This window comes from Heptranchias perlo, chromosome 21, assembly GCF_035084215.1.
Source record: "Heptranchias perlo isolate sHepPer1 chromosome 21, sHepPer1.hap1, whole genome shotgun sequence".
Classification (NCBI taxonomy): Eukaryota; Metazoa; Chordata; class Chondrichthyes; order Hexanchiformes; family Hexanchidae; genus Heptranchias; species Heptranchias perlo.
The window spans coordinates 17,918,774-17,935,315 of NC_090345.1; the positions used below are offsets into that span (position 1 = coordinate 17,918,774).

The window sequence follows — 16,542 nt, forward strand, 5'->3', positions numbered from 1 at the left end:
TCTGCAAACTTTGAAAATATGCCCTGTATACCCAAGTCCAGGTCATAAATATATATCAAAAAACCACTGCAAACTTCCTTCCAGTCTAAGAAACAACTGTTCATCATTACTCTCTGCTTTCTTGGCCAATTTCATATCCACGCAGCCACTGCCCCTTTATTCCCATGGGCTTCAATTTTGCTAACAAGTTTATTATGTGGTACATTTTCAAACGCCTTTTAAAAATCACATACACATCAACCCCACTACCCTCATCAACCCTCTCTGTTATTTGAGGCTAAACTACAAAATATTACAATAAACAAAAGTAACAAATCAGCAGATAAAATCAGTGCTCAACTTTTATTGGTACATTAAACTGTTTTGAGTTCAACATAAATTGTTCTGAGATTCTTAGTCCTTTAAATCAAGCCTTTAGATGAGCTTTATGCTCATGGGATGCAGTCTTGCCACACTTAGCTAGAAATATGGTTGTTCAAAACCCATTGGGTCAAAGCTTTTAGAATTAGGAGAGAAGTTCTCTTCCATTAAAGTGTAATGACCCCAGACAGAATTGTGTCCATTTGCTCAATACACACACACACACACACACACACGCGCAAAGCAAAGGCAGAATAGCACCCTTTTATCAAGTAGTTAACAGAAAGTACATTGGATGGCATTATCCTCAATTCGTGATTCTTCTGCCATATACTTGCAGGCAGAGTTCAATCTGTAGAAGTGTGAGGTAATGCATTTGGGGAGAGCAAACAAGGCAAGGGAGTACACAATAAATGGGAGGATACTGAGAAGTGTAGAGGAAGTGAGGGACCTTAGAGTGCATGTCCACAGATCCCTGAAGGTAGCAGGACAGGTAGATAAGGTGGTTAAGAAGTCATATGGAATGCTTTCCTTTATTAGCCGAGGCATAGAATATAAAAGCAGGGACGTTATGCTGGAACTGTACAAAACACTAGTTCAGCCACAGGTTGAGTACTGCGCACAGTTCTGGTCACCACATTACAGGAAGGATGTAATTACACTAGAGAGGGTGCAGTGTAGATTTATGAGGATATTGCCAGGACTGGAGAATTTTAGCTATGATGACAGATTGGATAGGCTGGGGTTGTTTTCCTGGGAACAGAGGAGGCTGAGGGGTAATTTGATTGAGGTGTACAAAATTATGGAGGGGCCTAGATAGAGTGGATAGGAAGGACCTATTTCCTTTAGCGGAGAGGTCAATAACCAGGAAGCATAAATTTAAAGTGATTGTTGGAAGGATTAGAGCGGAAATGAGGAAATTTTTTTTCACCCAGAGGGAACTCACTGCCTGAGAGGGTGGTAGAGGCAGAAACCCTCAACTCATTTAAAAAATACCTGGATGTGCACCTGAAGAGCCGTGACCTGCAGGGCTACGGACCAAATACGGGGAAGTGGGATTAGGCTGGGTGGCTTGTTTCTCAGCCGGCGCGGACACGATGGGCCAAATGGCCTCCTTCTGTGCCATAAATTTTCTATGGTTCTAGAATTCGGTTTCATCAAACAGCAGAAACTCAAAAATTTTAACACAATATCGTGATCACCAATAAAGGAGGAAATCTATCTTAGTAACTGAATGATATAAAATGAAATAAAATCACAAGTTGTTATTAAAAGTTTGATTTTACAATATAACTCAAGTATATCGGTACAAATTTCAGTGACAGAAGAGATTAAATGCTCATAACTGATTCACCTAATTATCATGTTCAGTGGGAAGTGCTGAGATTAATTTAGAATAGTTAAAACATTAGCATAACTGCTAGTGCAGTCAATTTTTTATATATTGTAAAATGATTATTTGTACATTATTCAAATTTGCTTTTTCAGAAAATACATTTTTCCTTTTGCTCACCCTCTCCTCCCCCTAAAAAAGCAAGAGAACCTAAATTTTCATTTAGGGTGTCTCAACGTTTTTTTAAATGGGGCAAGAGAAACATTGTGTAAGAACTACAAGCATGATGTTTACCAATAGTGCAAAACAGATGAGTTTTAGAACAAAAGATTCTGATTGTTAGTACAAATCAGAGAATCGCAAAACAAATGGAGTCATTCAACATGACAGATTCAGAAAGCAAATGCCGGTTAAAAAGTGAGAAGTCACCCTGAACTATTAAGATTTCAAAAGAGATTCTAAAAAGGTGGGAGGTAAGGAAGTGGCATAGATAGAAGCATGAAAAAAAACAAAGTAAAAGAATGCAATTTCTAAAAAATGTTTTAAGCATCACAAAAATGGAAAAGAAAAAAAAGTCTGCATTAATTCTATTTTGTGTTCCCTTTTTAAAGTGCACTTGCGGGTGCCTCAATGTCAACCTTTTAACTGGAACAATGCACAAGTTTGCTTTCTGTTTACAAAACTCATTTGCTCAAAATGAACAAATTAAATGCAATCAAGCTTGTTAACAAAACAGACCTTTGTAGACATATATTCTCAGTGCAGAGATGCTTTATTACTATAAGAGCTAATAAAATGCACTACATATTATAAGAGTGTCTGACAAATGTTGCATCACAGCTGTATTTCAGATCTGTGCATCATACAAGATAGAGGCTCTCAGAGTTTTCAGGTACATACAAAAGCACATTTGAATCAGGAGTGCATATAGAGGGAGGTTATTTTCCAGCATAGCCCTTTTCACCTACCACGTCGTAGGCCAGTTGGAATCCACAACACTGAAAAGTATTATACCCCAGCTATAACTGCCATCCAAAAAATTTGTATATGGCTACTCTTATCATGAGGGAGCCATAAACAAAACATTAAAGAGGGCATGTTGTACTAAATTGGGAAGATAAACTTATTCAAAAAATATTGTTCGAGTAAATGTTTTTATCTTTACCAACTGTTAAGTAGTTCAAATTAGCAGAAGTCAAGGACATTACCAAAATATATTATTTGAATAATCTTGTTCAGGATAAGTAGGGCTGCATGACACTCATTCTACTTAATAGAAACTTCAACCATCTCACATATGCTCCAGTTTAGGTTTTTCACTTGGCATTCCAGGTGATATCTCATGGGAATGCCATCTCTGAAGTTAATATAAATATTTCAGTTGTTGCTGAAGTGAGCAGGCAAGTGGAGAGCACAAATGGACCTCTGCAGTGAGCTAGCTTGATCTGGAGAGCAATCATGGATCGATTGAAGAGCTGGCATCATGTCTTATTAACACAGAACAGTAACACTACAGTCCTCTTTTCTATTCTTGGTGTAGTTTTGTTGGGAACCATTCCATATCATGCATTACAAACTTGGATTTATTGTTCAGTTTGGTTTCAAACAGAAGGTTACAAAGCACTCAACATGAAGAGACAGTGGGAATCCTTAACATTTTAAAGCAGGTTATTGTACAGGTAATTTTCAAAACACTGATTAAAGGATAATAGGTAATAGTGTGTTTCATAGAATCATAGAATGGTTACACAGCACAGGAAGTGGCCATTCAGCCCATCGAGCACATGCCGGCTTTGTAAGAGCAATCTAGTTAGTCCCATTTCCCCGTAGCCCTGCAAATTTTTCCCTTGAAGTATTTATCCAATTCCTTTTTGAAAGCCACGATTGAATCTGCTTCAACCACCCTTTCAGGCAACACATTCCAGATCATAACCACTCGCTGCGTAAAAAAGTTTTTCCTCATGTTGCCTTTGGTTCTTTTGCCAATCACCTTAAATCTGTCTCTTCTGGTTCTCGCCCCTTCTGTCAATGGGAACAGTTCCTCTTTATTTACTTTATCTAAACCCTTCATGATTTTGAACACTTCTATCAAATCTCCTGTTAACCTTCTCTGCACTAAGAATACCCCAGCTTCTCCAGTCCATCCACGTAACTGAAGTCCTTCATCTCCGGAACCATTCTAGTAAATCTTTTCTGCACCCTCTCTAAAGCCTTCACATCCTTCCTAAAGTGCGGTGCCCAGAAGTGGACACAATACTCCGGTTGTGGCCAAACCAGTGTTTTATAAAGGTTCAACACAACTTCCTTGCTTTTGTACTCTATGCCTCTATTTATAAAGCCCAGGATCCTGAAGGTTTTTTAACCGCTTTCTCAACCTGTCCTGCCACTTTCAAAGATTTGTGCACATGTACCCCCAGGTCTCTCTGATCCTGCACACCTTTAGAATTGTACTGTTTAGTTTATATTGCCTCTCCTCATTCTTCCTGCCAAAATGTATCACTTCGCACTTCTGTGTTAAATTTCATCTGCCATGTGTCTGCCCATTCCACCAGCCTGTCTATGTCCTCTTGATTTCAAAATGAAGCAACTGAATTATGTTCTTCAATTGTAATTTAATTGAATTACTAAAAAAGTAATAGATGTGCCTGTCTGTGCATCCTCAATCTGAACTGTTGGATTTTCTGAATCATGTTGATAAATCTTAAGCAATGAATACCTTTTCTCCCACGCACAATGAACATACAAAACAATACTCCTAGCTGAAAGGGAACAAAAAGCAAAATTCATGAATAGAGAAAGGTCAAAAATTGGGTTGAACAATATCCTTTCACCACAACAATCAGGATTTGAATGAAGTAACTAGATGGATAAAAACCACCTCTCTCTGACGACTAATAACTTGTTCAAATGGTCAGGCTCGCATGAGTTAATTTGTTATGAACTCCCCAGTGAAATTGTCAGCATTATCCCCTTCAATTAGTTGGTTTCACATGCATGAAGGAAATTGATCCAAGCACATTGTATGCTAAGGGTTCTAAAAACAGGGAGCACAAGTAAAAAATTAGGGAGTTAGCAGTAAGATGGTGGCATTCTTTCATTTAAGGGGCAGCAAATATGGAGTAAGTCACCAGATAAGGTCACTGAAGCACATAGCATACATAGAAATCAGAGGCAATTGGATATATTTCTGGGGAAAGAAATGATTGAGGGATACAGTGGGAATGCAGGAAAATAGAAGTTATTTTCTGCAAATGGGAAGGGCTTTCATGGCAAATTACTTTTTCCTGTTGCTAAAAATTATTATGCTCTTTACAAAACTCTCAATGCAGTTTTGAGGCTGCAGATTAACAATTTTGTGACATAGCATAAGGAAAGCTCTCACATCGCATCTGGCCCATTATATATTTTATCTGATACTTAGAACTGTTGAAAATCTTCAAACTTCAAATGGAGTTATTACTCGGAAAAAATCATCTCCAGTCTAAATCTCCACAGCCTCTTCGGCAATGCTAATTTATGTATTATTTTCTGCTAATAAGTGATGAATACTTTGATTAAAAACTGCATCCTACCTTCTTCATCATCTTGATCTATTTAAACGCTTTGCAAATTGTACTAGTTCCTTTGAGATTACACTCCTGATCTCTCAGCTTCCGCAGTTTAATAGATTGCATGAAAATAGGTTAATGGTATTGATCTGACCAAATCTTAAATTGGTTTAATTTTAAATGGAAAGTTAAGTTGCAGGGGTCAGGTTATTTTTTTAATTATATTACTAATGGTTCTTTTCCATTACAGTATAGCCAGAGACAGCAGCTCCAACTTCAATGGCAACACTGTGAAATAAATTAGGTAAAGGCGCCAAAACTGATCTGAGGTGGTAATGCCAAATACAAAAACAGTGCGACTGGTAGGGCAGGGGACTATTTTTTCTGGCTTCATGCGACTGAGTACTCAACCCACCCATGGAAGTCGCTGATGCGGTTTCTTGTTAATCTGCATGAACCTTCCTCAATAATTGGTGAGGGTCCAGGCGCCAGAAATACAAGCCACAAACCACAGCTTACAAATAGCTGCATGTGCAAGTGTGCAGTTTTATGCTTTTTACCACTAATGCTGTAGAATCCACTCTGCAATATGAATAGGTTAAATCCACAACAATAGCAACCAAAGATATGACAGAACTGCTTCAAGTAGAAGTGCTAGAATGTGAAGGGGCCATGAGTAATGTAATTTGGCCACCCTGATGATCAATTGTATACACAGTGCTCTGATCAGAAGTAGAAATATCCAGAGTATGAAATGGAAAAAGCAATGAATAATGCAATTAATGGAATCATTTATTTGTTTGTATTGTTCCCCTTTAAAACAGTCTCCATGATTTTCAGTTCAATACTTGCATGATTAAAAGTATGGCAGGTAAACAGTACGAGGAACTAGATTCACAGCTTCGTCTTTCTGATTGTACGTTGCCATATTCTCCTTTCAGTGGTTTATCATCTCAACTGGGTTGCATTCAGTCTTGCCTCTGGTCATCAGTAATGATGAGGGAACAAAGTTCGAGTCTAGAACTGAGTTCAAAGATCAAATTGTCTTGATTAGTACCAAATGGTCAGAAAGATGAATGGCGTGAGAAATGCAAAAAGTCATATTGGTCCTTTTTTGAGATTGCGGCACATTACTGGAGTTCTGTGTTACACACTTGCTTTACATCTCACTTGAGAATGCTCAATGATGTGGGTGGTTAGAAAGAAAAAAAAAAAGAGCCATGTCCGTAAAAATGTAAAATAAACCCACAAAAAACAGATATCTGGTGGCTCAGTGGGCAGTTAAGACATATAGAACAGCAATTTCCTTGCTTCAATAACCCCATCTGTGCCGAGTTAGTTGATCTCACCCACGGCAGCAGTGAGGGTGCTACAACTGACTTCACTGCCAAAGCTAGCGGGCTATGGAGGGTTAAATCTGCCAGGTTCTCTCTTAGGATTGCTATGCAGCAGCTGGAGTATGCATGTCTGGATACCAAGTGAGAATAGGATTAACCATAGGATCCATGATGCCCCCATGGATAAATAGCCTAACACACATGAACAATCGCCACTTGGACAAAGCACTGTAGGGTAGTTGGCGCCAGTGGAAGTGTACAGCAGCAAAGAGTTGACACCTTTATGAAAGGAGGATTGGAAAAAAAAAATGTTTTAAAAAAATTACCTAACCAGCGCCAAATACTTTACCCATCAGCAACATTCAAATAATTATTTTAAAAACATAGATACATTGCATGACAGGTAACTTACAATTGTTGTCTCATCATCTAACGTGCCAGTCTTTCTAGTTAAGAGAATTACTGATATTGGACTCTTTCCCATTCCACTTTATTAAAGAGATGGATCATAATGCCCCAAAAATAACTATGGAAACATGGCTGCTGCAACATCATGTGTCTTACTGGGAAAACAGGAGACGATTAAAAAAATACTAAGACAAGAAATATACTACAGCTATAAATAACTGATCTGCATATCTTACCGCTTCTCCAAAAGTCCCTTTAAAATGCCAATTGAAGGGGTATTAAGGCTGCTCACAAAAAACTGTTTACCCACTTGGCACACTTCAGTATTTGAGGGCAATTTCCTATCACATGCGTTCCTATTTTTGACAAACCAGATTTAACATATACTTCAACACCCAAGATACAGGATTTGCAAAAGACTCCAATATCAAAACAGCCCAAGCTCTCAGAAATTTTAGAACAGTTCTTCAATTTAAAACCTTTAAAGCAATTTAAAAAAAAGTAATTTGGATCCCTGACGTCCCTGAAGTTCCACCTCTTAGATGCAGTATATTGCATTAAACATGCACTTAGCTACAGACTTCAATTTCAAGCAAATAAGACCAATGCTCAGAAAACAATTTACATACATCTGTTTCACAATTGCTATGTAACCATTGGCAACAGATGCTGAAAGTACACCTGCATATAGTGCGTATGCAGTAACTGGTTTGCATAGGATATACAAGCTGCAGCAAAAAAAACATTTTCTTCAGTAAATCAAATACCCCAAAGCCTCACAATCTTTGTTCCCCCACCTACTCATCCTCATGGTCACAGAGCTTTTGATGCGTCAAGGCCAGGACCTCTCAGAGTGAAAGGTCTTCAACAGCCTGGTCACATTGTGGTGATTGGGATTGTAACACATTAGCGTACATTTATTTACACAAAATCCAACTCCCATTTTTCAAACCATCCATTAGTTGTTCCAGATCCCTTTGAGTGCTCCATCTATCATTGACAGGATATCCAAAATCAACTTCTATGTAACTCCATTGGAAACTACCCATGCCACAGCTGAACTAGGTTTCAATCCAACTAGCTAATTTTGTTATTATTTACACTATTCTTAAACTGTTTTTTCTCACATCCATAGAAACATAAAGATCGTTGTATTTTAACAACTGGCAAGTATATCTGTTTTACTGCAGAAATTGGGTTACCATACAAGACATACTGCCACACATGTAATAAATTTATAACTCATCAGCAGCTGAGATCCTGCTAGGATTGCTCAAGAGATATCAATTAGTGTTCCAAAATAGTAATTCTTCTGTTACACTGTGGATATTTATAAACTTGCAAGAAATCCAGTTTGGCCGAACTGATGGTTGCTGTTCTGCATCAGAGCTGGCTTTATTTATATTAATTTAAAATACGGATGGTCAGACTGAATTGCAAAGCTATACGTGCGATAGCTCAAAACCTTTGCGGATCTTCTCCAAAACATCTGCTGAAATTCATCTCACGACCATTTAATATTTTGAAAACTAAAGGCTCTTCCATAGCATTGCTCAAAAGGTAGTCTGGGTCTAGAGCATAGTTGTGATGCTTAGCTGCCAACCTGGCCTGTCCTGTCCTTTTAAGGTTGATGCTCTTAAAGCAAATCCAGATAATTGCAGTTATTTATAACCTCTGCTGTTAAGAGGACAGCTGTAATGGCTTGTAAATTTCAGGCTTAAGGTCAGGGACCAGATTCTTCTCATAAAGGTTGTTCTGTATTTGTAACAAAAATGTGACTGTTTGGATGTGACAGACCCACATTAGACATTTTATACGTAAAAATATATATTGTGTAGGGATGAATTGGCTAAAGGCGTAAAGAGGTCATTGATAACGAAGCAGGCCATCATTGTAAATGAAGTGGGAGGATATTACAACACACATCAGATACCTGAGGTGCAAAGTTGCAGGAAAAGATTCTGTATGCTCTGATACAAAAATATCCACATTCCAGGGTTATAAATGTCCAATTCACAGCAAAGAAACAACTTTATCAATTATTAATCAAACACACAGCTTCAATAACAATATGTTCACTGAAGTTCCTATTCATTTATTACTTCCTAATTATTCAAGCGTTATTCACATCTTGCATAAAAGGGAGAATTGTGAATTATGAACATTTCAACACAGCAAAGTCTCAGGGATGTTGATTGGATTTCCCTTGTTGACAAAGTCTATTTGAAGGGCAATAGCTTTTGGAGAGTGTAAAGCAGGTTGCAATTTAATTGGGCAACACAAAGGGACAACATTTATGGCATTTTCAAAGAGAATATATTCTTTAACATGCTCCTTATTCTGAGCTGTTTAAATCTCAAGATGTGTTGAAATATACAAGAGTACAACAGAATAATTCAGATTACATTGTATTTTGCTTACTTTCTGTTTTATCCATAAGAAGTGCATCTTGACTTCAATCAGCTTCCTTTTCTTGTTCAGTGTTTTCCAGAGAGTTTGCCTTCAATTTCTTACACATTGTTTCAGATGGAACTAACTGCGTGCAGGTCTCTATAGCTTTAACTATTTCATCTATTGTCCATTTCTCCTCTGGAAGTGCATGTTCATCCAATGTGAAAGGACCTTGTTTGGTTCTGATCAATTCCTTTACATGGGCACACGAAGAAAGCTCTAACAAAAATAAAATATTTGCATTAATGTATGACATCGCATTTCATGGAAATGGCTCCTGAAGAAAAAAAACTGCAAATGGTACTAATCTTTTCAGATTTCCAGCATTTTCTGTTTTGCTATCAAATAAGTTTGCTTATTTGTTCCTACCGTTGCCAAGGTCATTAACCAAACTTCGGACGTAAAAGCCACCTCCACATTCAACATCTGAAATAAAAACACAGCACTTTAATCAGCTAATTTGGAGCATAAAACGTCAGCAGTCTTTTTTCTTCTCTGAGCAACACTTTACAAGCCACAGTCTGTGCATTTTGGATGGTTAAACAGAATGTTATTTATTCAGTGCAAAAAGTACAGAAGGGCCAATATAACATCCATATGGAGAGATTCATTTGAAATAAAAGGCCAAGATGTCTATAACTCTAAGTTAACTGTTCTGGATCTACTACAGCAGCTTGGTAGAATACATTCCTGGAATTCATCACAAAATAGATACAGATGAGGAAGGTCATTTGACCTCATCTCATGAATGCAGAAGACGCTACAGTCCCCTCATCACAGAATCTATTTCTTACATCTCCAGGGTTTTTGCCTCCATTACTCTATCCGAAAGCGTATTCCACGTGTTGATTACTCTATGTGCAAAGAACAGCTTCCTAACATCAATCCTAAATTTGCCTTTAAGTAGTTTTGAACTTGTCCCATCAAGGTTTAGTTAGAAGTAGTGTTCTGGATTTACTTTTCTACCATTTCCTGGTATCTTAGAGATCTCAAAAGATCTTTCAGTCACCTTCATTCAAGGCTGAAAAGTCCAAGTTTCCCCAGTCTTTCCTCATGACTCATTCTTCTGACTCTTCTCTGAATCACAAGGAAGACACTCAAATGTGAACCCTATGTCTCAACAAGCAGAACTGGACACAGTACTGAAGGTATAGTCTGAGCAGAGCATATGCAGCACATATATCTGGCCACGTACCATTTTATCTAGGTTCACTAGCTGCTTTCACAGATTCAACTAATTTGGTATAGTCTGTGAATTTGAATAGTTTGCCAATGCCTTGGACAAACCATTCAGCACTTGCCCCCACCCCAATATTGCTCCTCTAAGAAGCACCCACTGGTTCCCATTTTTCAACTAATTTCTTATCCATTCCCAGTTCTACCCCGAATCCCCACCAGTTGAAGCTTAAATTGAAGGCTTTCACATTAAAAACTAGCAAATGTTATTGGAAGTCGAGATACTTATCATCGGACTGTCCAAAATCCACAAGGGATATCACTTCCTCAAAAACATCAAGGAGATTGGTCAGACAGGTTCTATCACTAACCCAGCTTGACTGCTGTTCACTAAGTTATTATTGTTCAAGTAATCCTCCAATTTACTCTTGATAATCGATTCCATTATTTTACATGGTACTGATGCAAGACTAATGGGTCTGTAATTGCCAAGTTGCCCCACATGATTTTATAATCTTAAAGGGTAAAAAGCTGAAAAACAAATGACAAATTAGACGACACTTTTGTCTTGTGCTGACATACTCAGAAATAAACTTGTCATAGCAGATTTCACAGCTATTGCTTAATCAATTAAAAACAAACATCTAGCTCCAAAAGAGACTGGCAGAAAGATAGGCTTCATATTTTCTTCACATTATCCCGGATACCTTAGTTTTGAATTTTCACATTCACCAGTGCTTCAGTCAACAATCATAATCATTAAGTTAAATTAATAAGGTACTTCATGACAATATTATTCTGTATACATTTTTCACAGAGGAGTCTCCTTTGCAAATAAGTTATAAATTGGTCTGTGTGCACTCACATTTTAAAAATTTGTGTGGTTGCACAATTAGTGGTTACAGTTCTAGTACTTGAGCTTTGTTCACAACCGCACCAAAGTGAAGTAATTATGATCCGCCGAACGTGGACCAACCTGTTTATTTTAAGTGCTAACTTCAAATTTATGCAAAAGCTGGTGTCTTTCCCTTTGTATCAAAATATTGTTTTGTTGATGAATTTAGAACGCAGAAAGCAAACACATTTCAAAAGCCAAAATGATTGCATACAACTTGACTGAGCAGTTCTAACAAATCCAGGTTTGTACCAAGCTTAACATTGATAAACCAGCAATCCATATGCCTTTTTATTCCAATTTATGAACTTAGCAGGAAGATATCAATTACATTTGCATACACACACCCCCCAAGTTTTGCTTATCCCACATGGCAGATTGGTCAAAAAAGTAAAGGCCCATGGGATCCAAGGGAATATGACACATTGGATCCAAAATTTGCTCAGTGGCAGGAAACAAAGGGTAATGGTCGACAGGTGTTTTTGGGACTGGAAGGCTGTTTCCAGTTGGGTGCCACAGGGCTCGGTACTAGGTCCTTTGCTTTTTGTGGTATACAGTAACGATTTGGACTTAAACGTAGGGGGCATGATTAAGAAATTTGTAGATGACACAAAGATAGGCCGTGTGGTCGATAGTGAGGAGGAAAGCTGTAGACTGCAGGAAGGTATCAATGGACTGGTCAGATGGGCAGAAAAGTGGCAAATGGAGTTCAAACCACAGTGAGAAGTGTGAGGAAATGCATTTGGGGAGAGCAAACAAGGCAAGGGAATACTCAATAAATGGGAGGATACTGAGAGGTGTAGAGGAAGTGAGGGACCTTAGACTGCATGTCCACAATCCCTGAAGGTAGCAGGACAGGTAGATAAGGTGGTTAAGAAAGCATATGGAATGCTTTCCTTTATTCGCCGAGGCATAGAATATAAAAGCAGGGATGTTATGCTGGATCTGTACAAAACACTAGTTCAGCCACAGGTTGAGTACTGCGCACAGTTCTGGTCACCACATTACAGGAAGGATGTAATTGCACTAGAGAGGGTGTAGAGGAGATTTATGAGGATGTTGTCAGGACTGGGGAATTTTAGCTATGATGACAGATGGGATAGGCTGGGGTTGCTTTCCTTGGAACAGAGGAGGCTGAGGGGTGATTTGATTGAGGTGTACAAAATTATGAGGGGCCTAGATTGAGTGGATAGGAAGGACCTATTTCTCTTTGCGGAGGGGTCGGTAACCAGGGGGCATAGATTTAAAGTGATTGGTAGAAGGATTAGAGCGGAAATGAGGAAACATTTTTTCACCCAAGGGTGGTGGGGGTCTGGAACTCACTGCCTGAGAGGGTGGTAGAGGCAGAAACCCTCAACTCATTTAAAAAGTACCTGGATGTGAAGATGAACAGCCATGACACCTGCAGGGCTACGGACCAAATGCGGGGAAGTGGGATTAGGCTGGGTGGCTCGTTTCTCAGCCGGCGTGGACACGATGAGCCGAATGGCCTCCTTCTGTGCCGTAAATTTTCTATGATTCTAATTAACATAGTCCCTCGCATACACGTTTACAGTTATGAAGTGGACTGTGTACGCTGCCACATTCAGCTAACAGAAATCAAATGCTATTAAAAGCAAAGTGAACAGGTACTGCATACAGGCCAGCCACTAAACAAGTTGGAGGAAATTGCAGCTCATCCAAGATTGGATGTCAACAAGCAGGCTAACAATACAGAGGCACTAGAGAGGTTGAGAAAGGTAGTGGTGGGTAGAGCTGGGTGTCATCAGCGTACATGTTGAACCTGACGTCATGTCTATGGATGATGTTGCCGAGGAGCAGCATGTAGATGAGAAATAGGAGGGAGACGAGGATAGATCCTTGAGAGGCTCCAGAGGTAACCGTGCAGGGTGGGAAGAGAAGTCACTGCAGGAGATTCCTTGGCTACATTTAGATAGGCAAGAGTGGTACCAGGCGATGACAGTCCCATTCAGCTGGACAACGGAGGAGAGGCCTTGGAGGAAGATGGCGTGGTCGACCTTGTCAAAGGTTGCAGACAGGTTGAGAAGGATGAGGGGGGACAGTTTACCATGGTCACAGTCACAGAGGATGTAATTTGTCATTTTGATTAGGGCCGTTTCAGTGCTGTGGCAGGGGTGAAAACCTGGAGCGATTCAAACATGGAACTGCGGGAAAACGGGCACAGGTTTGCGAGGCAACAACACGTTAAAGGATTTTGGAGAGGAAGGGGATGGATATGGGGTGATAGTTTGAAAGGACAGAGGGGTCAAGGATGAGTTTTTTTTTTGAGGACGGGTGATGATGGCAGATATGAAAGGGAGGGGGACAGTACCGTTTACAATGTCAGCTAGCATGAGGGCCAAGAAGGGAAGTTGAGTGGTCAGCAATTTAGTGGGAATAGGGTCAAGAGAGCAGGGTCTCATGGATAAGATGAGCGCAGAGAGGGCATGGTTGGGGGGGTGGGGGGGGGGAAAAGATAGGTTAGAAATTAGAATTCAGAAGTACATCTCAAATGAATGGTAAAAATTAGTCTGCAATAGATAGTTCAAAACTGGATTAGACAGCTTGTTGATTTAAATTACAATACTGCACTTAGATTTCTGAGTGATTTAGAGAAAATTATCCATGAAATACTTCTCTCCATCTAAAAGATGTATGTTTTTAAATAAAAAAAGCTGGTTATCTAGTGCCACTGCATTAACAAATTAATAACTCACAAACTCGTGGCTCACTGCAATTCCACTGGTTATGCTTCTGAAAAGATAAAAACAAAAAATTGCACTAAAATTGTTAAGAAATTAACTCCAGATGCCTTCCATTCCTGACTGTGACTATACCAGCAGTGGCTATTTCCACGTTAAATGAATTAAACTCTTCTCTTTCTCCCTACCCAAGTTGATAAGTGAAACTAACTCTTAAATAATAAACTGTATATACTGAGCTTGCACTACATCGCATCAAAGTACTAAGACAAGTGACTGCTTACTAAGAGTAAAGAGAGGAGGATTGTAGTCTTGTACAGAAAGATCATAAACCATTACAGGTCTGGCAGGTTTAGCTTCCACAGCTTCTCCTTTCTTCACCAAACAGGAAAGCCGTTGCCCATTTTGTTTCAAAGCAGAATATCTGAAAGTAAGAATTAAAAAAAAAATTAAACTTTTTTTTAAAACCTTGCCAAATGTAAAGGGATTTATGTGATTCCCAATATGTTGTGAAAACATTCATTAACAATCAGCTGCTAAAGAAGCGTTTTTAAAAAAAATGTAACTTTCACTACAAGTTACTTCCACAGCTTCAGATTCGCCCAGCTTCCTTGCTTCTATTGCAGAGAACTGGCACGCAGCCCGCTCCCAGGCTACCAATATCTCTGTAGCACGGCTTCCTAGACACCATCCAGGCACAACTCTTCCTTCTGATTTCCAGCTTCAGATCAGTGCCTTCCACTCAGTATGGCTCTGATCTTGAATTGTGCAGAGCAAGAATCAAAACTATAATTGTCCCACTTCATGGTGAAGCATGTGTGTTTGGTACCAACGTGCCAACATTTTTTAAATGAAATTTCACATTCGAGTTGTAAAATTCTTGGGGCCTGCAAGGCCCTCCCAAAACAATTTTACAAATATATAAAAGACAAACATATTTATTGGCGAGTCCAGAACAAGAGGGCATATCCTTAAAATTAGAGCTAGGCCATTCAGGGCTGATGTCAGGAAGCACTTCTTCAAACAAAAAGGTAGCAGAAATCTGGAACTCTCTCCCCACCCCCCCCACCCCCCCCAAAAAAAAAGCTATTGAGGCTGGGGGTTCAATTTAAAATTTCAAAACTGAAGTCGATAGATTTTTGTTAGTCAAGGGTATTAAGGAATATGGAACCAAGATGGGTAAATGGAGTTAAGATACAGATCAGCCATGATCTAATTGAATGGCAGAACAGGCTCAAGGGGCTGAATGGCCTATCCTTATTTCTATGTTCCTATGAATTCTGATATGAATGTTTAAAGATCACAATTAACTGAAAAATGCGGCTTCCTTTTTCCTTTTAGGCTCACGGTTTTCAGGGACACAGATTAATCCTCACATTTCCTGGGAAATGTAATCTTAACTCTAGCTATTAGTTATATGGCTACTGTTTTCAAAATACTTTTGTGTTGATTTATTAGAATCACGATTTATAATCACAAATGGAAAGAAATAGATTGAATCAATACTTTACTTGACAGCTTTGGCTCAGTGATAGCATTCTGAGTCAGAAGGTTGTGGGTTCAAGCCTCACTCCAGAGACTTGAACACATGGGGCTTGATTTTACACATAAATTGAGGGTGCGTTGGGGGGGGGGTCGTCGAAAATTGCAGAAATGCGGCGAGGGTTTGGAAGCCGGCTCCAACCCACTGACTTCCGAGTTCCCCGCGGACGCACCTGAGTGCGCGTGGGCGTCCCGAATCTGGAAGTCCTGCCGGCAATTAAAGCCAGCGGGATGACAGTTAAAGAGCCAAATGTACCTCACTGAGGTACTTAAGTCACTTTACTTGTGACATATTAGGTAGTTAGAACGATTTTTTAACTTACCTGGGCAGCTTTCCCACGGCTTCTGGTTCACGCCTGATGAAACCAGGCGTGAAGGGCCGAATCAGGCAAAAAGAAACACAATAAATTAAATAAAAAACCATTGCACGAAGTTAAAACACAAAATCAACCTACCTTTCCACCCTACTCCGATCTCCCCCTCTTCACCCCGCCCCGATCTTCAGTTCCAGCGTCGGATGACGTCTCGCTCTCTTTCTCTTCCTCCCCCCACCCCCCCGCACTGCAGCTCCTGACGGCAGCCAGCCTGTTGATCAGGCTGGCTGCCGGGTGCGAAACCCAGAGGGCATGTTAATCACCACCAATTACGATGCAATCACGTCGGAAATAGCAAGTTTTGTTTATTCGGGTTTGCCACGCGCACCTTCACCCCCCCCCGCTGCCACCATTTCAAAATTGAGCCCAGAATCTAGGTTGACACTTTAGTGTAGTATTGAGGGAGCGCTGCATTG

General features: G+C 39.6%; 1 protein-coding gene across 2 annotated transcripts in view; it reads right to left on the bottom strand.

Annotated features, from left to right (window-relative positions):
* Positions 1-2,446: 2,446 nt before the first annotated feature.
* trub1 (TruB pseudouridine (psi) synthase family member 1) overlaps positions 2,447-16,542 on the bottom strand; it is a 54,191-nt gene continuing 40,095 nt past the window's right edge. For both annotated transcript variants that reach the window (XM_068002157.1, XM_068002156.1), the window contains exons 6-9: positions 14,495-14,634; positions 9,807-9,863; positions 9,408-9,656; positions 2,447-6,264 (exon numbers count right to left, since the gene is read on the bottom strand). In XM_068002157.1, coding sequence (XP_067858258.1) covers positions 9,442-9,656; positions 9,807-9,863; positions 14,495-14,634 — 412 coding nt within the window. In that variant the 3' untranslated portion in view covers positions 2,447-6,264; positions 9,408-9,441. The remainder of the gene's footprint in view (positions 6,265-9,407; positions 9,657-9,806; positions 9,864-14,494; positions 14,635-16,542) is intronic.